Source organism: Dreissena polymorpha, chromosome 10, assembly GCF_020536995.1.
Source record: "Dreissena polymorpha isolate Duluth1 chromosome 10, UMN_Dpol_1.0, whole genome shotgun sequence".
In the NCBI taxonomy this organism is placed as follows: domain Eukaryota; kingdom Metazoa; phylum Mollusca; class Bivalvia; order Myida; family Dreissenidae; genus Dreissena; species Dreissena polymorpha.
In genome coordinates this window covers 32,697,446-32,723,463 of record NC_068364.1, presented here as the reverse complement: position 1 = coordinate 32,723,463, position 26,018 = coordinate 32,697,446, and the positions used below count along the sequence as shown (strand labels likewise).

General features: G+C 35.1%; 1 protein-coding gene across 2 annotated transcripts in view; it reads left to right on the top strand.

The window, feature by feature from the left end:
- Positions 1-26,018, top strand: part of LOC127847206 (uncharacterized) — a 50,449-nt gene that overhangs the window by 13,589 nt on the left and 10,842 nt on the right. The window contains exons 5-11 of one of the 2 annotated variants that reach the window (XM_052378958.1): positions 4,688-4,773; positions 10,949-11,016; positions 16,417-16,498; positions 20,049-20,132; positions 21,119-21,312; positions 23,352-23,425; positions 25,064-25,231. In XM_052378958.1, coding sequence (XP_052234918.1) covers positions 4,688-4,773; positions 10,949-11,016; positions 16,417-16,498; positions 20,049-20,132; positions 21,119-21,312; positions 23,352-23,425; positions 25,064-25,231 — 756 coding nt within the window. Of the gene's footprint in view, positions 1-4,687; positions 4,774-10,945; positions 11,017-16,416; positions 16,499-20,048; positions 20,133-21,118; positions 21,313-23,351; positions 23,426-25,063; positions 25,232-26,018 lie in introns of both variants that reach the window. The other variant, XM_052378956.1, reaches the window with a different exon arrangement.

Sequence of the window (26,018 nt, the reverse complement as noted above, 5' to 3'; positions counted from 1 at the left end):
ACTTTCATTCTGTAAATTAATGAAAGCACTGTAATGTAAGAATACACATTCAAGCACTTGTTGCATCATTCACCATTTAAAACAATGTCTCCAAAATTCTTGCCCGAAGTGAGGCCAGCGATGACAGCTTCGGGGACCTGCCTGCTCTGCCTCAGAGTGGGGGCTCCAAGGGCTCCATGGGCTCCAAGGGCTCCAGAACAACCACAGTCCCATATCCTCTGCGGTACACATTGTGTTGTATTTGACCATGTGGACCTTTTGTTGTTCAGTGTTTTCAGTGGTCAAATTTGGGCTGAAATCCAGAACAACTACAGTTCCATATCCTCTGCGGTACACAATGTGTTGTTGTATTTGACCATATTGACGTTGTGATGTTCAGTGTATTCGGTGGTCAAATTTGGGCTGAAATCCAGAACAACTACAGTTCCATATCCTCTGCGGTACACAATGTGTTGTTGTATTTGACCATATTGACGTGGTGATGTTCAGTGTTTTCAGTGGTCAAATTTGGGCTGAAATCCAGAACAACTACAGTTCCATATCCTATGCAGTACTCAATGTGTTGTTGTATTTGACCATATTGACGTTGGGATGTTCAGTGTTTTCAGTGGTCAAATTTGGGCTGAAATCCAGACCAACTACAGTTCCATATCCTCTGCAGTACTCAATGTGTTGTTGTATTTGACCATATTGACGTTGGGATGTTCAGTGTATTCGGTGGTCAAATTTGGGCTGAAATTTGTCCCCATTCCCAATCTCTAAAGATATATTTTCCCAAATAAATATAGCCCTTAATTCCCAAATAAAGGTTTCAACAAATAATGTAAAAAATCAACATTTGCTGTTAGTTGATTTTCCTACCCAGCTATAGAAGTGCAACCTAAGTAAATATTACATTGAAAACACTTTTATTCTCAATTTTTAAGTATTTGTGTGAACAACAAAACAAAACACTTGTTCCCAATTTTAGTAAAAAAGACACAATGTTGCCCAATCCAAAGGTCATGACCCCTTTCCCAAAATGTTGTAAAAAAACTGGCTATTGTATTTGTCCATGTGGACTTGTGTTTTCTGTGGCGGTTACATCCTTTGTGGTCATGTTTGATAGTCAAGTTGCTGTTGTATCACAAGTGTGAGTCCTTAATTCACTACAGCAAAAAGGTCCTAACTAAATTGTGTAAAACGTTTTCATAATCATGAAAACAGACTTTTAAGTCTCATTTCAACTGCCTTGGTCAGTGTTATGATAAATATGTTTAATTATTTTTGTTGACAATAATGTTTCGCTGGTGTACTTCTTAGCAGTTCAACTGGAAATGACCATAAGACTAGCATCCTCCTACAAACATCTATTTGACAAACAACAGAGTGTTTTATAATGTGCAACTGTTTTACAGAGCATTTCACAATCTTCACAATATGTTTAAACAAAACTTAAAACCTGACACTTACTGTAAAAATGTTGATATTTGTCAGCATTAACCCTTTTCACTCAGAAGCAAAGTGAAAATGGCTATGTGCAAACAGCATAAAACCAGAACAGCTGAGAGTAACTGACAGTCTGTTCAGGTTGTATGCTGTATGCTGCTCATCAGTATCTAAGGGTTTGAAATGAAGTCATTAAAACTTGAATCTAGTAAGAAAGGTCTTTGATAAAATTTAACTTTCTAAGGGATTTCAAACACGTCAAAATATGTATCCAAGTGATAATGGGTTAAATTTCGTGTTGTTATGCCCCCAGATCGAATGATCTGGGGTATATTGTTATTGGCCTGTCATTCTGTTACTCTGTCATTCTGTCACTCTGTCATTCTGTCCCAAAACTTTAACCTTGGTCATAACTTTTGCAGTCTTGAAGATAGCAACTTGATATTTGTCATGCATGTGTATCTCATGGAGCTGAACATTTTGAGTGGTCAAGGTCATCCTTCAAGGTCAAAGGTCAAATATATGGCTTCAAAGCGGCGCAGTAGGGGGTATTGTGTTTCAGACAAACACACATCTCTTGTTTTTTTTAACTACTTAACCTTGACACGTATATTTCTGGATTTCTGATTTTGGAATAAGTACTTGGAATTTGTGTTGGTCATTTTCTAATGTATTTGTGTTAAATTCATGGATCGGTCAATCAGCTAAATGTATGAAAATGAATGTCTCATAAATAATAATGATTTCACAGTACTATTCCTATCTGTTTTTGGCCAAACGTTCATTGTATGCACAATTAATGTATTAATGCATGGAATATAAGGGCATTTTGTCTCTGAAGTGTTTAAAGGCTGCTTTGTTTGAAAACGGTTTAAATGTCCACATTGAACGTAAACAGAAGAATTAAGTAATAAATAAATGAATAGCTCTGCTTTTGTATGATAATGACAAAATAAATTGGTTGTTCACAAACTTTATCAGTTTGTTGAACTAAAGACAAAATTTAAACATCAGTATATAAGAAGTATTTTCTGAAAGATTACGCTTGTCAATTATTTTAATGAGTTGTTTGTTTTAAATTATTTTGTATATAAATCAGAGATTTACGGGTTGTTTTTTTAAGAGCATTGACATTTGCATTTTGAATAAATTTCATTTACTCTGCGAAAGTTACAAAATAAGTGAGGGAAAGAATTTCAAAGAGATTTTTAAAAATATTTTGGAAACAAGATTTTAGAATTAGTATTTGGATTATCTTTGAAAATTATTGAGTACACTGAAAACAAGTTTAAAAAATGTCTTTTGGATCTGGAGATGATATTCTTTTCACCATCAAATGGTGGTAAGTTAAAACAGTGTCTTTCAATTATCAAATAAAATATCATTTATAGACATTATCTTAAGGTATATAATGAGCCAGAAATCTTGAAATATCATTAAGTGTACAAAAGTCCTTACTAAATAATTGTGGATTTTTTTTTTAATGACATCAGTATTAAATGTTCTATGTATACCCACAATACTAAGTACATTATTGTAAATCGGGTATACTGGAATCACCATGGACAATATCAGCCTTTCTGTCTCAGTGATTTTTTGCCTTCTTTATAAAGTACCCGAAACAGCACTTTTCCAATAGGGAAAAAAAATCCCCAATTGCTGTCCAAATATATATATATATATATATATATATATATATATATATATATATATATATATATATATATATATATATATATATATATCTATGTTTTATAAAATGCAACGTTTAGTTTATTTCCCTATGCAGATAATAGAAAATTAACAATTTGACAACACTTAGTTATCAATTTGAAAGCATTTGTTAGCAACAAATAAAATACACCAATTTCCCAATTTAAGTGTGTTTTTTTTGCACTAATTTTTCCCAATTTAGGTGGTACCGGTACTTTTCCCAATAGGGCAAACAAAATCGCAGTGTCTGTACCTGTAGCAGGCTCTTGATAGACGCAAACTTGTCCAAATACTTTCTCCTTAGTGTTACAATGTACACCATTCAGTTTAAGCCTATTTATTTCAGCATAGAAAGACTTATTGAAACGCTCTCAAATCCTTTTCCTTGGTAGAACCAGTACTCACGTCTGGTGTCTTAGGGGGGGGGGGGAGATCTAAAGAAAGCTCCTACAGTGGGGATTCAACATATGACCTCCTGGTTGCTAGGCGGACATCATATCCATTATGCCATGGCGAGCTAAACTAACTAAAAATAAATATGTTTTAACTTGTGTACAATATTCAGACTTGAAGAGCATTGTTTCTGATGATTTGAAATGGGCATATACAATTTTTTAAATCCTATGGTAAAAATGACAAAAAAATGCCCCTATCGTAACGTAGACATTTTATAACATAATGTAGCATATAATGACATGCAGGGACTAGGGTTTTCCTTGTATTTAAACAAAGGCCTTAAAACGGACCCGATCACAATTCCAAACCAAAATTGTAAAAAACAAATCCCCTTTTTTCTTTTTCTTTTTAGAAGAAGTGTCAACGATTATTTCATAAACATCTTACAAATTATATAAATATAATATATATGATTTGTTCCCAAAATGGCCAGGAAAAGGCCTGCATGGTATTCTTAGTCACTAGTACTCACGCTCTATATCAAATTTGTAAGCTATATACAAATGTGCAGTTTGAGTGAACAAATGAACCATATTCAACTTTTACACTGAAGTGGAAAAGTCAAGAAACAAAGTGTTTTTGGGAAAACTGCATGTGTTCTGAGAAAACTGGGCTTAATGCATGTGCGTAAAGTCCCAGTCTGCACAGGCTAATCAGGGACGACACTTTCTGCCTAAATTGGATTTTTGCTAAGAAGAGAATTCATGTCATAAAAGGGGAAAGTGTCGTTCCTGATTAGCCTGTGCGGACTGCACAGGCTAATCTGGGATGACACTTTACGCACATGCATTATGCCCAGTTTTGTCAGAACGCGGCTCATACAACATCTTGATTCAGAGGTCTATGTGGGGTAGTGGGTTTGTTGTCCACCTAGCCACTGATAGGCCATGGGTTGGACCTCCCAAAAAAGATACCAAGTACTGGTTATACTCAGGAAACAGACTCGAGAGAGGTAAGATAACCCTTATGCTTTCGATGCAATCAAGCTTAAATAAATAGGTTTAAAACATAAATTCTTAGAAAAACATATTGTCTTTATGGAAACATAATGATAATTACTTTATAATATTTTTTTTAATCACTATTTCAGGTTTACCCCTAAAGACCCGAAGTTGTATCATTACTATGACAATCAAATTGCGAACAAAGAGGGACAACCCAAGAATAAACTCCAAGGTATGTATTATACATTTTACCTCCCTTTGCTTAAGAGACATTCATTGAGAGGTTACACTCCACCAAGATCTTGACTATTTCAGATACTGTGCTGTTAGTTCTTCCGCAGAACTTATGAAGGATGAGTTGTAGAGCATAGATTATGTATGGGAACTATTTTATCTAAGTATGTACACATTCAATAATGAAATAATATACATTTAATTCACTATCAATATTTTGAAATGTAAGTTAAACTAAATTTTTCTTATGTTTGTCATGATTCACCTTAGAGAATCGTAATTCTTTTTAGCTCGGCTGTTTTACGAGAAAATCTGAGGTATTGTCATAGCCAGCTCGTCGTGTCCTTCGTCCATGTCGTTCTAAAACCTTAACATTTTGTCAAGGTTTTGAACATTGGCTCTGAAATCAAAGTGCTTCAACCTACAGTTTTGATACTTCATATATAGCTGCACCTTGATGAGTTCTACATGCCACCACCATTTTTGGGTCACTAGGTCAAAGGTCAAGGTCACTGCATGTGACCTCTTATAAAAACAAAAACAAATTCTTACAAACTTTCATCTATTCAAAACTGCACCCGCAGCCGAGCGTGGCACCCGTTATGCGGTGCCCTTGTAACGAATTTTTATATCAAGGAAAAGATAATTTTGCAATTTCCACTTTAACATAATATTTCATTGCACAAGCTTATCAGGGACAACCCTACACACATGTATTAAGCCCAATTTTTCAGATCACAGTTCATATAATATTTAATTAAAAAATATCCATCACAAATGTCAACCTAACTTTGATGTGAATGATGTGGCAGTATTTGCAAATAAATCTGTTTGTAATGATAATAACGACCAACATTAACCCTTTACCACTTAGATATGTATTTTGAAGCATTTGTAGTCACTCGGAAAGTAATATTTATTTAAAGACCTTTCTTACTAGATTAAAGTTTTAAAGGCTTCATTTCCAACCCTTAGATACTGATGAGTAGCAAACAGCCTAAATCTGAACAGACTGCGAGTTACTCGTAGGCTGTTCTGGTTTTATGTTGTTTGCACATAGCCATTTTCACTTTATTTCTGAGTGGAAAAGGGTTTACTTACCTGTCATCAAACTGTTTGTAGTTTTGAGGCAAAAGATTGAACGCTTATAATTCATAAAAATTAACATCATTAAATGTTAAAAATTAAGAAATTCTCTCTTTATTGCTTTTCTAAGGTTTATATGGAAATTTCAGTGATATATTAACGTTGATTCAATGTTTCAAACAGTGAACTATAACAGTAAATAATTATTGATAATATTCACTGTTTTACTGACAAATGATGTCATTTTTTACATCATTATGTAAAATATAACAGCAAAATTGTCCACTTAAACTCTTGTAAAATGAAAATAATCAATGGACAAAGGTTTTAATGAAACAATAAATGTTTTAGTTCTCTGTAGCTTGATATATATATTCATCACTCGTTATCAAATAAATAAATATAATCAGTTGTGGCCCAATTATTAATTTCTCTGATCAATTGTGAATTAAAATCAATAATATACGGATTTTAAGATGTATTCTCTATTTCTTCTTTAAATTTCATATCAAATAAGTTAAGTAAGCTAATAGTTCTATTGCTATTATTGACAGGATATACCTTTGCAATATTCAATAAGACTGCAGTGTCCTTGATGTTCATTCCTCTGTGGGTAGTTCTCGGTAAATATCTGTGATCCCATAGCTTTGAAAATGTGTATTTATGTGTTCACCTCCCTTTAATGGGTTACTACCCTTGCATTTTAATTTATGTTTTATATAATTATTTATTAAACTTGTTTTGGGAAAACTGGGCTGAATTAATTTGTGTAAAGTGTTGTCCCAGAATAGCCTGTGCAGTTTTCACTGGTTTCAGGATAAACATTTGTGCTATTTTATTGTGTTTTTGTTTTGTTTAAAAGAAGTTTTTGAGCAAAAGGTATGAAAATACAGAAAGTGTTATTCCTGGTTAGCCTGTGCCGACTGCACATGCTAATCTGGGAGGACACTTTATTGCTTATCTGGGAGGACACTTTATTGCTTATCTGGGAGGACACTTTATTGCTTATCTGGGAGGACACTTTATTCACATCTGGGAGAACACTTTATTCACATCTGGGAGGACACTTTATTCACATCTGGGAGGACACTTTATTCACATCTGGGAGGACACTTTATTCACATGCATTTTGCCCTGTTTTCCCAGAGCTAGGTTCCTATGTATGTAATAACCTCCCTTTAGTGAGTAACTTCCCTTGCATTATAATTGATTTTATCATGAATATGGTACCCTATGTGGAATCAAATTGGTTTGCTGAAAAAAATATTTTTGTAAACATCAAAACAACAAATATAAAAAAAATGAGTTTAAAAAAAATCAGTACTTACTGCCTTTTGGGTCTTTATTGAAAATGATTTTAACAAATCCTTCATTATCTGCCCTTTGTGACTTGAAAAAGAATTAGCTTGTCCCATAACCTACAAACCATAGTTGCCTATGTTCTGCTTGATAAATGTATATGATTTGTTGGCTTATGAACAGAACTTAATTATTTTGATCTTGCATTGTGTGGAGCACTTAGCAGTCTCTCCTGATCTTTGTGCTTTTGTCCTGTTGAAAGTAATGAATCTTGTTTTGTTGTGTATTGTCAATCCATTAGTGTTTCTCTCTGTACGTAGCAGTCTCTCCTGATCTTTGTGCTTTTGTCCTGTTAAAAGTAATGAATCTTGTTTTGTTGTGCATTGGCAATCCATTAGTGATTCTTTCTGTACGTAGAAATGCTGGCATCTTAGTTTATTTTACACCAAAAAAAACAGTTTAAACATTTCCCCATAACAAGCATGTGAAAATGGCTTTTGCAACCAGCATACAACCAGAACAGCCTCGCAGTCTGTTCAGGTTTTATGCTGTTTGCTGCTCATCAGTATTTAATGATCGATGCTTCATGGTATATATGAAGGGGTGAGAATGTGCCACCAATATCAGTGTAGTATAATCTCAGCATTTTGTGTGTTTGTTTTTTAGTGATATGCTGTTAAATCATTTAATCTAATGAGACCACAAATCTTGGAGCTTATCTGGCCCCATATGGCATACATGTAAGACCCATGTTTGCATTATGAAGTTCATATATACCAACCATTTAAGACCGCTTAAGCATGATGCAGTTCATATTTACCAACAATGTAAGACCCATTTTTGCATGATGCAGTTTATATATACCAAAGAATATAAGACCCACTTTTGCACGAGGCAATTTAAATATCAACAATATAAAACCTAGTTTTGCATGATGCAGTTCATATATACCAACAATGTAAAACCCACTTTTGCATGATGCAGTTCATATATACCAAAATGTAAGACCCATTTTTGCAGGATACAGTTCATATATATACCAACAATGTAAGACCCACTTTTGCATGATGCAGTTCATATATACCAACAATGTAAGACCCTTTTTTGCATGATTCAGTTCATATATACCAACATGTGAGACCCATTTTTGCATGATGCGGTTCATATATACCAATGATGTAAGACTCTTTTTTGGATGATGCAGTTCATATATACCAACAATGTAAGACCCATTATTGCAGGATGCAGTTCATATATACCAATAATATAAGACCCATTTTTACATGATGCAGTTCATATATACCAACAATGTAAGACTCATATTTGCATGATGCAGTTCATATATACCAATGATGTAAGACCCATTTTTGCATGATGCAGTTCATATAATAACATAGATATGTTATATGGTACTGTTTTAGAGATATGTGTGTGTGTCTCGTTCTAAGGATAAGTAAACGTGCTATATTGATTCAGCACATGTGTAATTATGGGAATTTAAAGAATTCTAGACAGAATTCAGACTGAAGTACTTGACCACATTGTTAATGTATATGATTTCACAGGATTTTTCAGTTATTATTGCTATTTGAAAAAAAATGTATTTGAATTTTTATGTATTCCAAAATATGTTCTGCTCACAACATGGTACATACTGTACTTTACCGTGTATAAGCACAACCATGTATAATGTGTCCAGATTTGTAAATGCCAAAATAGTCAAACAAGTTGTTTATTAAAGAAAACATTCAAATTGGACGTGTATAAGCACAACCATGTATAATGTGTCCAGATTTATAAATGCCAAAATAGTCAAACAAGTTGTTTATTAAAGAAAACATTCAAATTGGACGTGTATAAGCACAACCATGTATAATGTGTCCAGATTTATAAATGACAAAATAGTCAAACAAGTTGTTTATTAAAGAAAACATTCAAATTGGCCGTGTATAAGCACAACCATGTATAATGTGTCCAGATTTATAAATGACAAAATAGTCAAACAAGTTGTTTATTAAAGAAAACATTCAAATTGGTCGTGTATAAGCACAACCATGTATTATGTGTCCAGATTTATAAATGTCAAATAGTCAAACAAGTTGTTTATTAAAGAAAACATTCAAATTGGCCGTGTATAAGCACAACCATGTATAATGTGTCCAGATTGATAAATGCCAAAATAGTCAAACAAGTTGTTTATTAAAGAAAACATTCAAATTGGCCGTGTATGAGCACAACCATGTATAATGTGTCCAGATTTATTAATGCCAAAATAGTCAAACAAGTTGTTTATTAAAGAAAACATTCAAATTGGTCGTGTATAAGCACAACCATGTATTATGTGTCCAGATTTATAAATGTCAAATAGTCAAACAAGTTGTTTATTAAAGAAAACATTCAAATTTGCCGTGTATAAGCACAACCATGTATAATGTGTCCAGATTTATAAATGCCAAAATAGTCAAACAAGTTGTTTATTAAAGAAAACATTCAAATTGGTCGTGTATAAGCACAACCATGTATTATGTGTCCAGATTTATAAATGTCAAATAGTCAAACAAGTTGTTTATTTAAGAAAACATTCTAATTTGCCGTGTATAAGCACAACCATGTATAATGTGTCCAGATTTATAAATGCCAAAATAGTCAAACAAGTTGTTTATTAAAGAAAACATTCAAATTGGCCGCTATAAGCACAACCATGTATAATGTGTCCAGATTTATAAATGCCAAAATAGTCAAACAAGTTGTTTATTAAAGAAAACATTCAAATAGGCCATGTATAAGCACAACCATGTATAATGTGTCCAGATTTATAAATGCCAAAATAAATAGTCAAACAAGTTGTTTATTAAAGAAAACATTCAAATTGGCCGTGTATAAGCACAACCATGTATAATGTGTCCAGATTTATAAATGCCAAAATAGTCAAACAAGTTGTTTATTAAAGAAAACATTCAAATAGGCCGTGTATAAGCACAACCATGTATAATGTGTCCAGATTTATAAATGCCAAAATAGTCAAACAAGTTGTTTATTAAAGAAAACATTCAAATTGGACGCTATTTTACTATTGCACAATTGGTTGTATCAATGTACAACATACGCCAACTTTTTAACTCTTACCCACTCAGAAGCAAAGTTAAAATGGCTATGTGCAATCAGCATAAAACCGGAACAGCCTGCGAGTAACTCGCAGTATGTTCAGGTTTTATGCAGTTTGCTGCCCATCAGTATCTTAGGGTAGGAAATGAAGCCTTTAAAACTTGAATCCAGTAAGAAATCTCTTTAATTAAATTTAACTTTCTAAGGGACTACACATGCGTAAAAATACGTATTTAAGTGGTAAGGGTTAAATTTAAAAGAATGGGTATAGAACTGCGTTTATTTAATGCTTTCCTGTGGTTAATAGTCAAATATCAGTGAATTAAAACTGATAATTTCACTGTTTCAAACAGTGAAAAATTAACAGTGAATTTATCGATAATTTTCACTGTTTACTGTGAAATTACGTCTTTCTTTTTTTGACGAAATGACGTAATTATCCCAGCGTAATTCTTTAGTTAAACTCTTTAACAATGAATATAAACCATGAAAAAAAGCATTAAATAAAAAGAAAATTTGTTAGATTTGGTGGAATATTGATTTTTATTCACTTGTGATCATAGAAAATAAATATTTTGTATGATCACTCGTGAATTCAAATCGATAATCACCTAATCCAACAAATATCCTCTATGTACTACATGTTAATTGTGCTGATTTTTGTGTGTGATCTTTTACAGAGGAGGAGGACGAGGACATCACACAGAAGGATTCTGCCTTCCATACTCTCTCTAACATCACTAGCAGTCAGGTGGGGGATATTTTATAAATATTGTATGGCTTAGTTTGAGTCACAATCTGAGAAACTGGGCTAAATGCTTTAAGAGGCATCACAGAAAAATCTGTGCAGTGGGCACAGGCTAATCAGAGACTATCTTTCCGTCTTAACTGGATTTATGCTATGAAAAGACTTGCTTTAAACCAAATATACCTTCACAGCGGAAAGGCCTCTGATTAGCCAGTGCAGACTTCACAGGCTGATCTGTGGTGACACTATTCACATGCATTAAGCCCAGTTTTCCTGGCACATGCCGTAGTCTGACTGTCTTTTAAAATGTGTGTGAGGAGACAGAAGTAATTGACATGGCAATACAGGTAAATCTATCAAATTCTGACTTAACAGGCAAAAATAAAGTGAAAATCTGCAACATGTTAGCTATATAATTAAAATTCATCTAAGTCTTAATGAGTCTAGTTAGTTAATCAGGTAGGAGTGCTGGGAACACTCCGGGTCCTCACATAAAGCAGCATCAACTGGGACACACTCCGGGTCCTCACATAAAGCAGCATCAGCTGGGACACAATCTGGGTCCTCACATAAAGCAGCAGCATCAGCTGGGACACACTCCGGGTCCTCACATAAAGCAGCATCAGCTGGGACACACTCCTGGTCCTCACATAAAGCAGCAGCATCAGCTGGGACACACTCCAGGTCCTCACATAAAGCAGCATCAGCTGGGACACACTCCGGGTCCTCACATAAAGCAGCATCAGCTGGGACACACTCCGGGTCCTCATATAAAGCAGCATCAGCTGGGACACAATCCGGGTCCTAACATAAAGCAGCATCAGCTGGGACACACTCCGGGTCCTCACATAAAGCAGCATCAGCTGGGACACACTCCGGGTCCTCACATAAAGCAGCATCAGCTGGGACACACTCCGGGTCCTCACATAAAGCAGCATCAGCTGGGACACACTCCGGGTCCTCATATAAAGCAGCATCAGCTGGGACACAATCCGGGTCCTCACATAAAGCAGCATCAGCTGGGACACACTCCATGTCCTCACATAAAGCAGCATCAGCTGGGACACACTCCATGTCCTCACATAAAGCAGCATCAGCTGGGACACACTCCCGGTCCTCACATAAAGCAGCATCAGCTGGGACACACTCCGGGTCCTCGCATAAAGCAGCATCAGCTGGGACACACTCCGTGTCCTCACATAAAGCAGCATCAGCTGGGACACACTCCGGGTCCTCACATAAAGCAGCATCAGCTGGGACACACTCCCGGTCCTCACATAAAGCAGCATCAGCTGGGACACACTCCGTGTCCTCACATAAAGCAGCATCAGGAGCTAAAGTGCCTTGTAAAGTTTGAAACACCTCGCATAAAGCAGCATCAGTAGCTTAAGTGCCTTGTAAAGTTTGAAACACCTCACATAAAGCAGCATCAGGAGCTAAAGAGCCTTGTAAAGTTTGAAACACCTCACATAAAGCAGCATCAGGAGCTAAAGTGCCTTGTTAAGTTTGAAACACCTCACATAAAGCAGCATAAGGAGCTAAAGTGCCTTGTAAAGTTTGAAACACCTCACATAAAGCAGCATCAGGAGCTAAAGTGCCTTGTAAAGTTTGAAACACCTCACATAAAGCAGCATCAGAAGCTAAAGTGCCTTCTAAAGTTTGAAACACACACTAGCATCTTTATTTTTATAAAGCTTTACTAGTGATCACGATTGCTCCTTGTATTGTTCATTGAGTAGTTTATATGAAATGAGATGAATAAGATGAGCCTTACGCTGGAAAAATGGGGCTTAATGCATGTTACACTTTCTGCTTTAATATTGTTTTTGTCATTTAACGCCTTGCATGCTGGGTAATTTGTCGTCTGCTAAACTGTTGTCTGCTAAATTTCTAAAATTACCATTCTTCATTTTTTTTCAAAGAATACTATCAGAATAGCAAACAGTTTGTATCTTGATGTGACGCCACGTTTTGTTATATATATATATATATATATATATATATATATATATATATATATATATATATATATATATATGCTTTATATATTTTAAAAAGAGCTTGTATAATGTTCCAATAAAGAAATTGTATTTATGGACAACCAATTCAATTTAACTTCCACTATTTGCCCTATACTGTGCGGCTAAATGAAATGATCGATTTCAGAAAGGTGTTAAGTTCTATTTAACTTTCTAAGGGACTACAAATGCGTAAAAATATGTATCTAAGTGGTAAAGAGTTATAGTGACCCAGGGCATTTAGAATTTAATTAAGGTGTCAGGTGTTACATAAATGGAACATTTCAATTATACTAGACGATTAATTTCAAAATCAATTACTGTGAAAGAGACCCAGGGCATTTAATATTTAATGAAGGTATCAGGTGTAACATATATGGCATAAATTTCAAACATACTTGACGAATATTTAAACTTGTACACATTTCTGTTTGTTGGTTTTTGAGAATTAAATATTTAGAATGTTCAGTTATTTTTTTAATTATTTTTTTTCACAGTTGTCTATAGGGTACAGATGGACTCAATTTAATATTTCCTGGTTTTTTATCTGCAAACATCTCACTTTTAAATTAATGGCTGAAAAAAAAAGATATATTATATAAAAATGTAAATGTACTTTGAACCAGTTGCACACTATAGCAAACCACTTTTCTTTTTTTTTCTCCAGGCAATTATATTTTGATAAACATCTTTTTTTTCACTGTTGAACATTTTTGAGGTTTTGAGAATCATTTAACAAACGTGAATCTGTAATTGATTTTGTACTGTAAGTCATTGTCCAATTGATAAGTAATTTTTGCGCAAAGAATGTTTTAATCCTTTCCTTCATAAGAAGCTAAGTGAAAATGGCTTTTTCAATCAGCATAAAATCAGAACTATGATAGTATGTTTAAGTTTTGTGCTGTTTGCTGCTCATCAGTAACTAGCGGTTGTAAATGAACCCTTTAAAACTTGAATCTTATATATATATATATATAGTAGCATGATATGATAGTCTGTTCAGGTTTTATGCTGTTTGCTGCTCATCAGTAACTAGCGGTTGTTAGTTAACCCTTTAAAACTTGAATCTTATATATATATAGTAGAATGATATGATAGTCTGTTCAAGTTTTATGCTGTTTGCTGCTCATCAGTAACTAGCGGTTGTAAGTGAACCCTTTAAAACTTGAATCTTATATATATATAGTAGCATGATATGATAGTCTGTTTAGGTTTTATGCTGTTTGCTGCTCATCAGTAACTAGCGGTTGTAAATGAACCCTTTAAAACTTGAATCTTATATAAATATATATAATAGCATATGCAGGGGTTTTTTTGGCCCGATTTTATAGCCGAAATTCGGCTATGTTCCCAATCCCAAAAAGTATACTTTTTTCCCAAAATGTGGCAAAAAATTCCCAATTTCCAAAAAAAACAAAAAGAAAATTAATTATTTTTTTTTTTTAGAAAGAAGTCTTATGCGTATTATATCTCAATTTCAATTCAATTACATCTAACAAAGTAATATATGATTTTGTTATTTTAATTTCAATGATTATGAAGAGTTATATCAAATTTAGTATTTCCCCAATCAGTGGACTTTTCATGTGGAAAAAAGGCTAATTAATTTATTTTCCCAATTTCATGAAAATGCCGGTAAAATTCCAAATTCCAAAGCCATGGGCTATCTTCCCAAAAAGTGGGAAAAAAAACCCTGATATGATAGTCTGTTCAGGTTTTATGCTGTTTGCTGCTCATCAGTAACTAGCGGTTGTAAATGAACCCTTTAAAACTTGAATCTTATATATATATATAGTAGCATGATATTATAGTCTGTTCAGGTTTTTTGCTGTTTGCTGCCCATCAGTAACTAGCGGTTGTAAATGAAGCCTTTAAAACTTGAAGCTAGTAACAAAGGTATTTAATTAAATGTAACTTTCTAAGGGACTAAATATGCGTCAAAATATGTATCTAAGTGACAAAGGGTTAGTCATTATATATCCAATTAACAGGTAATTTTTGCACAAAAAATGTTTTGATCATGATAAGGCACAGTTTCAGCCTTTAATTTTGGTGATCTTTAAAGTGGTTTAAATTTCAGCCTTTAATGTGGCTGATCTTTAAAGTGGTTTAAATTTCAGCCTTTGATGTCCCTGATCTTTAAATTGGTTTAAATTTCAGCCTTTAATGTAGGTGATCTTTAAATTGGTTTAAATGTCTTTGTGGAGTAATCTCTAATTGTTTCTTACCTAATGATCGCTTTCACAATGCGTAATTTGAGCCAATTAAGTAGTTTAGAATTATCAGTTTACCGGTTTGTTTGTGATTTGATACTCTGAGCTGGATTGTAAATATAGGAATAATGAAACTTTGTACACGAGTATATCAACTTTGTTTACCAACTTTGTGTTTAGATTATGTGAATAAAAATGAACACTATATATAACACGATTGTAAATAAGTAATGAAAAAGTAATGAACAGTTAAGCTTGGACATAAATATCAATAGCATACATAAATACTTCACAAAACGTTGAAGTTGAAAACAAAAAGCCAACTGTATTGGAAAAAAGTATTTTTAAAAAAGAGAGTATGCTTGGACGTTTACAATAATACCATCCATAAAGACAAACTGTTGAAGGGGATTAAAAGATATATATAAGGTTACAACTAAATATGGCAGACGCAAAAACTCTGAAGTCAGTAAAGACGTCTGTTGATTCTGGTTTCGAGTCCAGACACTCGGCAAAATCCTACCGAACCTTTAGAACACTTAAAACTAGACACAGTAGCGAAAGTGCTGTGACCTTGCGTTCGAAGAAAACTAAAAATAGCTATTTATCTCAGTCATCCAAGAGTCTTCATTTGAGCAATACAAATCTGAGAAGTTTACGTGGGACATGTAATACTCCAAAATCGTCAGAAAGTGAGAGAAATCTGGAGAGTCGCGAACGCCGGGCGATGATGGGTGTGTTGCCTACGATAAAGGAGTTTAATCGAAAAAAAGAGCTCAAGGGTTTTATAAGGGACCCATTGTATAATAGTAGTGAGCAGCTTGTGTTTTACGACAGTCATGGAAGACAGGTATTGACACTGGATGAATAAGTGAGCGTCGTTCTGGGAAAACAGGGCTTAATGCATGTGTGTAAAGTGTCTGCCTAGATAGGCCGTTACAGTCAGCGTAAGCACATAGTTTAAACAAAAAAACCATAAAAGTTGAAAATGTAATTTCTGATTAGCCATGTTTTCCCAGAGTGCAGCACATTTCTGTTCTTTTATGGCAGATTACAAAATGTTGTCTCAGTTGTTACACCTCTGGTGTGTGCAAGAACATTGCCTTGCCTTTTGACAGATATTTTTTGAAAATAATTTGCGCTATGCTAATATTTACTTCATTTGTCATCAGGTGACAGATAGACTGAGCAGTTACGACTCTGGGATCACAAAGGACATATCGGACATGAGCTATCAACGTGGTGGTCATCAAGGTAGGTGGCACAGTTTGTTAGTCTGTTCCTGGTAGGGTATCATGAATATTCTATTCATAATTTTTAGCTCAACTCAAATGATTAACCCATTTATGCGTAGTGGACTCTCCCATCCATCTTATTTGGATCAATTTATTGCCAAAGTTAGGGATGTCTAGTATATTTATATCTATACTTAGAATATGTCTTACATAAATTCCTTTAAGCAAACAGCGCAGACCCTGATGAGATGCCGCATCATGCGGCGTTTCATCTTGGTCTATGCTGTTTGCCAAGGCCTGTTTTCTAGACGCTAGGCATAAATGGGTTAAGTATTGAGAAAGTCAGGAAAGAGTGAAAATTTATCTGTGTCAATTTACTTTAATACCTATTGGATATGAAACTCATTTTCTGACTATGATTCCCTTCCCGAAAAAGTGTACTAAATGCGCATTAAATAATACCCTTATCAGTAACTTGAAAGTAATCTTTCATTAGTGCATCAATACACTTGAGTGTATTTTGACTCATACAAATAATACACTTCATGGAGTATTCAAAGTGAATTTGTGTAAGTGCATTAATACACTTGAGTGCATTTCCAGTCATACAAATTAAACACTTCATTGAGTATTCAAAGTGAAGTTTTGTAAGCGCATTAATACACTCGAGTGCATTTCCACTGATACAAATAATACACCTTACAAAATTGAAAGTGAATTTTTTTAAGCGCATGGATACACTTGAGTGCATTCCCCGTCATACAAATAATACACCTTACAATATAAAAAGTGATTTTTTTAAGCGCCTTATTACACTTGAGTGCATTTTCAGTCATACAAATAATACAATTTATGAAGTATTGGAAGTGAATTTTTTAAGCGCATTATATGCTTAAGTGTACTTTACATCACTTCAAATTAATATGGTTAAAAATTAACCAAATAAAAAAAAATCCCAGCATTTTGAAGCCGGCATTCATTCTTTATGTGAAAGGTTTATGTAAACACATACATAAAAAACAAAAAGTTCAATTCAATAGATGACAACACTTTTATTATAATGTTAAAGCTTAAAAAACAAAAACAAAGGTTACATATCTACATAAAAGAGGATTCAAACTGGCTATTGCCTATCTGGAATTAACAACTTAAAATATAAAGCTCATACCAGTGATTTTTCTCCCCTCTGATTAAAGCTCAATACAGGTGGTTTCCGCTTCAGAAATATAAAAGTTTTCCCCTCCTTAAGCTGAAATGTTTTCCCTATCATTTACTAGATTTGTATATTACATTAATTCCAAATCCCTTTTTGATATGGACAAAAGCAGCACATTTAATTCAATCATTTTCTGGATCCTAATATATGATAAATGAACCGTACTCATGACATTTATATAAATCTATACCGTAATAACTCTATGTTTTCGGACACTTAAAAATAATTGTTTATTTTCGTGTCCGAAAACTTAGATACGAAAAATATTCACAAAATACAGGTGTCCAAAAACTTAGATTTGAAAATTAAAGTGTCCTAAAATAGCGTCAATTGTATCCACGACTACCGGTAATAGCAAGCGCTTGTAAAATACCATGCCATGTAGTATACATTACAGTTATATATGTTTGCACTGCGTTTTAAATAATTTTAAATGCTTAATTTATTTGACAGACAGTAACTACAAGGTTGTATTTTGACCAACAAGTTCAAAGATGAGCATGTCATGTACCGATACTCGCTAGTATGAACCTGTGATTAACGCAATAAAAAAAGCAAACTATGAATTCTTTGTTTGTTCATTTCCGATAGTTGTTGTCTAACACCTTCCATTGTTCTTCTTAAATCTTGCAATAGGATGCATCACACTTTGAAGTGTTTAGTATTTGTCACAGTTATTTTACTGAGAATGGGTAGTACAATTGCGGTAGATAATTGAACTGTTAATTGGCACTACCCCTGGACATTGTCACAACGCTTACTGGTATGCTATTGGGCGAAACAATTGTTTAATACCGGATTACAAGGTTATTTACCCAATGAAGCAAATGTAATGGTCCGTTGCCCTCAGGAATGCAGGCACCTGCCATGTTTTATGGTGATAATCTGGTTAAAACCCCATGATCGAAGTGTTATTAGATATCGAAAACAGAAATTTGGTAAAATAGCGCTGTAAAATATACTGTCCGAAAACTTAGAGACATTGCTTAAGGACGAAAACTCGTGTGTCCGAAAATAAGAGTCACGAAAAATAATTATTTTTGCTAAAAAAAGGAGTGTCCGAAAACTTAGAGTGTCCGAAAACATAGAGTTATTACGGTACCTTATTTTTAATTTGTATTTTTATTGTTCATTATTGCGCTAAAATATGCCCTTCTGAGAGCCAGTACAGGTTACTTTGAATTTCCAAAGAAAGCAGACAATATTTAGCAGCTGAGCCCCTGTCACTATATTTGTTGTTATTCAATGTTTCTTACAAAGAATGCATTCATAAACCACCCTTCATAGAGCAGTTCACCAGCTGATCAGGTCTGAAAACTACTGTCATGGTCTTTGCGAGGCGCGTCTCGTGCATGATCTCATTTGAGATCAGGTCCTGAAAGATATTTTATAATGTAAGTGTTAAATATTGCTGTTATGGTAATCTTGTTCAACAGTTGCTATAAATATCATAAATTTAAATCAAAACAAGTTTGTTGGCTTGTTGTTTTTGTTTGTTTATTTTTGCAATTTAAATCTCATGATCACATGTGACTTAACGCTTTTCATAAATAATTTAAAGAAATTACGTTTGGTAGAAAATACTGTTTATAAATGAACTAATATATGTGGTCTCATTTGGCTGTGTGGACTGGTCGGAAGTGTCACGTCTTTAAAATGCAATAACCTTTATTATATAGTTTTACCTCTCAACAAATCCAGCTTTTCTTGGTCAAGGACACTACAGGGCGCAGTTTCCCACTCCTGTTCCCTCAAGTTGGCCTGCTCGTGCAGGGTAAAACCTGGTATAAATGTTCATACATCAGGTAGTCCTCCTTTTGCACCCTTTTTGGCAGGCGATGATGCACATTCTTTCCAATGGATCTTTCCAATGGATCTTCCGATCAATGTAAATTTTACCTTGGGGTTTAACCTTCAAATTTAAAATATAAAAGTTCTTATTAAATATGGGGGAAAGAAATCTGTTCATTAATGACAAGAAATAGGTATAAATAAAATTTAAGATGACAATAACAATAAAATACAGCCATAATAATTCAAACGGTGTTTTTTCCTTGAAATTGCATTACAGATACTTATCCATTTACATTTCCCAGCGACAATACATAAATATGATAATGATCATAATTATTTAAATTAAAAAGAGATGCAGAAATGAACATACAAACCTGTTACAGCTGTTCTTCAGTATCCCAAAAAAACGGCAGATGCTGAACTAAGAGACCATATCACTTCAACCACCCACTTTGAATCGTCTTTGCAACAAACTTATTGTTGATTTACACTTTTAAAGCGTATTTTGTTGAAAAGTGCATTTTATTTTGAGAAGGGTTCTATGACCGGTCAATTTCAGGTTTTGGTGCTATGCTGTCACCTGTCAAGTCTGAGTCTGCCAGCCCGAGACCACGCTCTCATACCAGTCCACAATCCTCGAAAGGTAGGTCAGCTTATCAAAATGCAGGTAACTCAATTACAAGGTAGGTCAGCTTATAAGAATGTGGGTAAGCTAATAAGAAAGTATTACCAAAACATGTACAGTATTATGTTATGTGTTTTTCCTTAATTTATTTTCAAATGACAGGTAGAAAATTATGAAGATGCCTAATGAGATAAATAGAACACTGTAGAATCATTATTTTGGGAGAAATAATAGTTTTCGTTGATTTTGTTGGTTTACTGATGCAAGTCAATATCACAAACACATTGGAAAAATGACCAACTCAAATTCATGATTCATTTACAAAATAAGAAATCTACAAATATACTTGTCCACAAAACACCCCAGGAAATTTCATGCCAATGATGTTAAATGTTGTTAAATTACTTGGCACTTAGTATCGAGTACAGAGAATGCTATTTTTATTTATCTTAAATACCATTAAACCATCCACTTAAGGTGGACTGATTATGGTCATATTCTGCCAGCATTGGCACCTTCTCAGCCTTCCAACCACACAGTATTTCACTGGAGCTACTATGTCCACTAACGAGACCCGGATATGTTAGGTCTCATGGACATGGTAGCCCCTGACCAGACTGCCATTGTACAGGCTAGTTTGGAGCTATGTAGTAGGCATATTGCCCATATAAGACCCATTTTCACAGGAAGCGGCTAGAATCAGTCTAGAATCCTGGGGCACCACACCACAAAAGTGATTTTTATCGGACATATTATCGTATTTGGCTATTAAGCATAACCAAATAAATTGTAGGTCGCCTCAGCAATATGGGTATGTTGTTCAACTAGTGGTAACAGGTTTGATTCCCTTTGTGGGTGTGTTCTTTTCATCTCCCTCAAAGAAACCAAGAACTTGTTCTATCCCAAAAACTGACTCAAGAGCATTTTAATAATCTTTCTGATTTCAATGCAATCAAGCTGTTATTAATAGCTTTGAACTAAATAAATTTGCTTTCATTGACCAGATTGGCGTAAGTTCTTTGACATGGTGCCAAACGCTGCAGAGCGCAGGCAGATGGAGCAGATCCGGAGGGAAATGGAGGCGGGAAAACTGAAGCCCACGACACTCTCACCGATCTCATATTTCGCAGAGGACCTTCCCATGTTGCCTGGCGAGGCAGGAACCAGGCTCCTGCAGACAGTCAGAGTCGGGGAAAAGGTAAGAATGAGTCTTGCTTTGCAAAAGCAGTGTTTAATGCATGTGCGTTTAGTGACATCCCAGATTAGCCTGTACATTGTCAAAAGTATATTTTATTAGACAATACCAAAAGAAAACTGTTATAAAAGATCAAATGCTACAAAATATTTGGAAAAGACAGCAACATTTGTGCCTTGCTCTGAGGAATGTGGGCTTAATGCATGGGTGTAAACTTTCATCCCAGATTTTTGAGATTTTTGGTTTTAAGGATTAAAGGCTCATCGAAACGAAAATACAGTTTAAACAGAAAGTGTTGTCCCTGATAAGCCTGCACTGACTGGGCAGGCTAATCTTGGATAACACTTAACAGAGCAATTTAAGAATGTTGTGGTCTTTGCCAAACATTTTGTAGCGTTTGATCTTTTTATAGCATCAGTTTTTGGCATAACCGTAAAGTGTCGTCCCAGATATGCCTGTGAAGACACTGGCTTCAATAGTATCTTTTGTTTTAAAAGGAGTAGCAAAAATCCAGTTTGGGTGAAAAGTGCACACTGCACAGGCTAATCTGTGACGACACTTTGAGTACATGCATTCGGTCCTTTTTTATGCTCCCCCAAAACATTTTGGGGGGAGCATATAGTCGCCACTTCGTCTGTCCGTCCGTCTGTGTGTCCGTCCGTGCACAATTTTGTCCGGGCTATTTCTCAGCAACTAATGACTGGAATTCAATGAAACTTTATGGGAAGCTTCACTACCAAGAGGAGATGTGCATATTATCAGCGGGTTCTGGTCAGATGATTTTTCACCGAGTTCTGGCCCTTTGAAATTTTCCATTGTACATATAGTGCAATTCTTGTCCGAGCTAGTTCTCAGCAACTTATTACGGGAATTCAATGAAACTTTATGGGAAGCTTCACTACCAAGAGGAGATGTGCATATTATCAGCGGGTTCTGGTCAGATGATTTTTCACAGAGTTATTGCTCTTTGAAATTTTCCATTGTACATATAGTGCAATTCTTGTCTGAGCTATTTCTCAGCAACTTATTACGGGCATTCAATGAAACTTTATGGGAAGCTTCACTACAGGAGATGTGCATAGTATCAGCCGGTTATGGTCGGATGATTTTTCACAGAGTTATGGCCCTTTGAAATTTTCCATAAACTGTACATATAGTGCAATTCTTGTCCCGGCTTTTTCCCCCCAACTACTGACTGGAATACAATGAAGCTTTATGGGAAGCTTAACTACCTTGAGGAGATGCGCATGTTATTAGTGGGTTGTGGTTAGATGATTTATTTAGATAGTTATGGCCCTTTGAAATTTTTAAGTTGCTAAACCATCCATCGTATTATTTTGTCCAAAGTTATGCCCCTCAAGACGTTTCCTTTTATATGAATATGTAGTGCAATATTGGGACAAAAAAACTTTGGGGAGCATCACCTGTCTCCGACGGTTTCTTGTTCCAATAGGAAGGCACAAATGTTGTTGCTTTTTGCTAAACACTTTGTAGCATTTGTTCTTTATAAAGCAGCTTTTGTTTTGGTATACACTGTTGAAAATGTACACATATTTTCAACTATAAAGGAATGTTTTTTTAGTCTTTAGGTCTGTAGAACATTCAGCTACTTACAAGTTTGTACTCTGCAAAACGTTTTTGGGGTGGTCAGTCCACAAAAAATGTTATCACTTTGTGGAACAAACTATTTGAACTTTTTCAAGCTAATTAAATAACAGAAACATGTGTGAAAGTTTCAAACTGTGATAATATCACATGGTAAGTATCACTTAAAAATGGTGTTTTGCGTTAAACAATTCAAAGAGTTTTCTCTAAACAACAATAATAGTTAGGTTCGATCTTTTATTGAATTTCATAAAAAAAATTATTTAAACACCTGATATGTAAAAACTGTAATTTAAATATATTTTTTAAGGGAAAAAATCTTGACATATGACTTTTTTTAACATATGTATTTTTTAAGGGAAAAAATATCAACATGACTGTTATTTTTTAACATATATACCTTTTATAAGCTAATGGAATTCTATCCCTTGCTGCAGGTCCCTCATCCAGGTGATGGCAGACACAGAATCGAGTCCGTACCCGGGAAGCTGGCAGTCCACACTCAGAATGAGTAGGCCAACATTTGTATATGTTTTGTTTTTTACTGGGACATTTATACGTAAAGTGTTGTCCCAGATAAGCCCGTGCAGTCCGCACAGGCTTGTGAAGGACTACATATTCCACCTAAACTGTATTTTGATTAAGAAGAGACTTCTAAAATAAAACCCCAAAAAATCCAGAGCGAAGCATATTTTGTTTTTTTTAAGCAAACATTTTTTTTATTTTTCCAACAGAAAAAACTTTTATGTCATCAAAATTGTTGGGGTAGCAAATTTTGGCCATTTGCTCTTTTATTGGCCTGCTTAAATACAATTCGCTTTTATTGCTATAGGGCTTAATGCACAGTGTCGTCCAAAATTAGCATGTGCAGTTCACACAAGCCACTCAGTGACATCTCTTTCTGCCTAATCTGGATTTGTTTATCGTTTAGAAAAGACTTCCTTTAAACAAAAGATTCCATAAACGCAGAAAGTGTCTTTCCTGATTAGCCTGTGCCATCTTCATAGGTTAATCTTAGATTACACTCTATCCACATGCATTAAGCCCAGTTTTCCCAAAGCGCTGCTCATATATATATATATATATATATATATATATATATATATATATATATATATATATATATATATATATATATATATATATGCAGCAAAACACAATAAGGTCCAAGTTGAGTGGAGGTCTAACAAGTACACAAGGCTTAATCCCCTATTTTCCCAGATTGAGGCTCATTTACTTAAGCCCCTTATTCCCCTGTTCCAGGCTCATTTACTTAAGCCCCTTAGATCCAGGCTCATTTACTTAAGCCCCTTATTCCCCAGATCCAGGCTCATTTACCTAAGCCCCTTATTTCCCAGATCCAGGCTCATTTACTTAATCCCCTTATTCCCCAGATCCAGGCTCATTTACTTAAGCCCCTTATTCCCCAGATCCAGGCTAATTTACTTAATCCCCTTATTCCCCAGATCCAGGCTCATTTACCTAAGCCCCTTAATCCCCAGATCCAGACTCATTTACTTAAGCCCCTTATTCCCCAGATCCAGGCTCATTTACTTAAGCCCCTTATTCCCCAGATCCAGGCTCATTTACTTAAGCCCCTTATTCCCCAGATCCAGGCTCATTTACTTAAGCCCCTTATTCCCCAGTTCCAGACTCATTTACCTAAGCCCCTTATTTCCCAGATCCAGACTCATTTACTTAAGCCCCTTAATTCCCGAGATCCAGGCTCATTTACTTAAGCCCCTTATTCCCCAGATCCAGGCTAATTTACTTAATCCCCTTATTCCCCAGATCCAGGCTCATTTACTTAAGCCCCTTATTCCCCAGATCCAGGCTCATTTACTTAAGCCCCTTATTCCCTAGATCCAGACTCATTTACTTAAGCCCCTTATTCCCCAGATCCAGGCTCATTTACTTAAGCCGCTTATTCCCCAGATCCAGGCTCATTTACTTAAGCCCCTTATTCCCTAGATCCAGACTCATTTACTTAAGCCCCTTATTCCCCAGATCCAGGCTCATTTACTTAAGCCCCTTATTCCCCAGATCCAGAGTCATTTACTTAAGCCCCTTATTCCCCAGATTCAGGCTTTTTTACTTAAGCCCTTTTTTCCTAGATCCAGACTCATTTGCTTTTATCCCACACATGCAGGCATGCGGGTCTCAGCAACTATGGTATCCTACAAATGCAGTGGACTACAGAGGTGCCCTGGGTGCGTGACTGTTTTCAACCGCCAAGGAAGATTCCCCAGCATCGCCGCCAGGGAATGATGCCTGACGACAATTCGTCCGACGTGGTACAGATGCCTAATAGTAACAGGTAATACCGCTTTGACCTTTTCAAAAGCAAAAGCCCCCACCAGCCCTTATCAATAAAATCTACATAACATGTTGACAAAATTTCTCTGTGACCCTCTGACTGCGCTTGATTTTTCTCCATAGTTTACATGTTGAGTTGAGTATTTTCATCATGTTGATTTAATCTATTGCAGTGCTCGATTTATGACCATGTTTTATTAATTGGTCCCTTAGGGGAGGGGTAGATAGACAGAGTTAAATAGATGATATTTGTTTGATTTGGTGGAATATCGATTATAATTTATGCGTGATCATAGAAAACTTTTTTCTATAATGACAAGTAATCCATATTCAAACCAATCCAACAAATTTTCTTTTTAGCTCACCTGATTGCTCAGGTGAGCTTTTGTGACCGGTCTTTGTCCGTCTTCCGTCCGTCTGTCGTCCACATTTGGTTTGTAAACACTCAAGAGGCCACATTTCATGTCCGATCTTCATGAAACTTCGTCAGAAGATTTGTCCCAATGATATCTGGATCATGTTTTAAACTGGGTCATGCTGGGTCAAAAACTAGGTCACTAGGTCAAAAAAAAGAAAAACCTGGTAAACACTGTAGAATTCACATTTCATGCCCAATCTTCATATAACTTTGTCAACATGTTTGCCTTAATGATATGTTGGTTGAGTTCAAAAGTGGTTCCGGTCCAATGAAAAACATGGCCGCCAGTGGGCAGGGCAGTTTTCCTTATTTGGCTATAGAGAAACCTTGTAAACACTCTAGAAGTCACAATTTTTGCCCAATCATCATG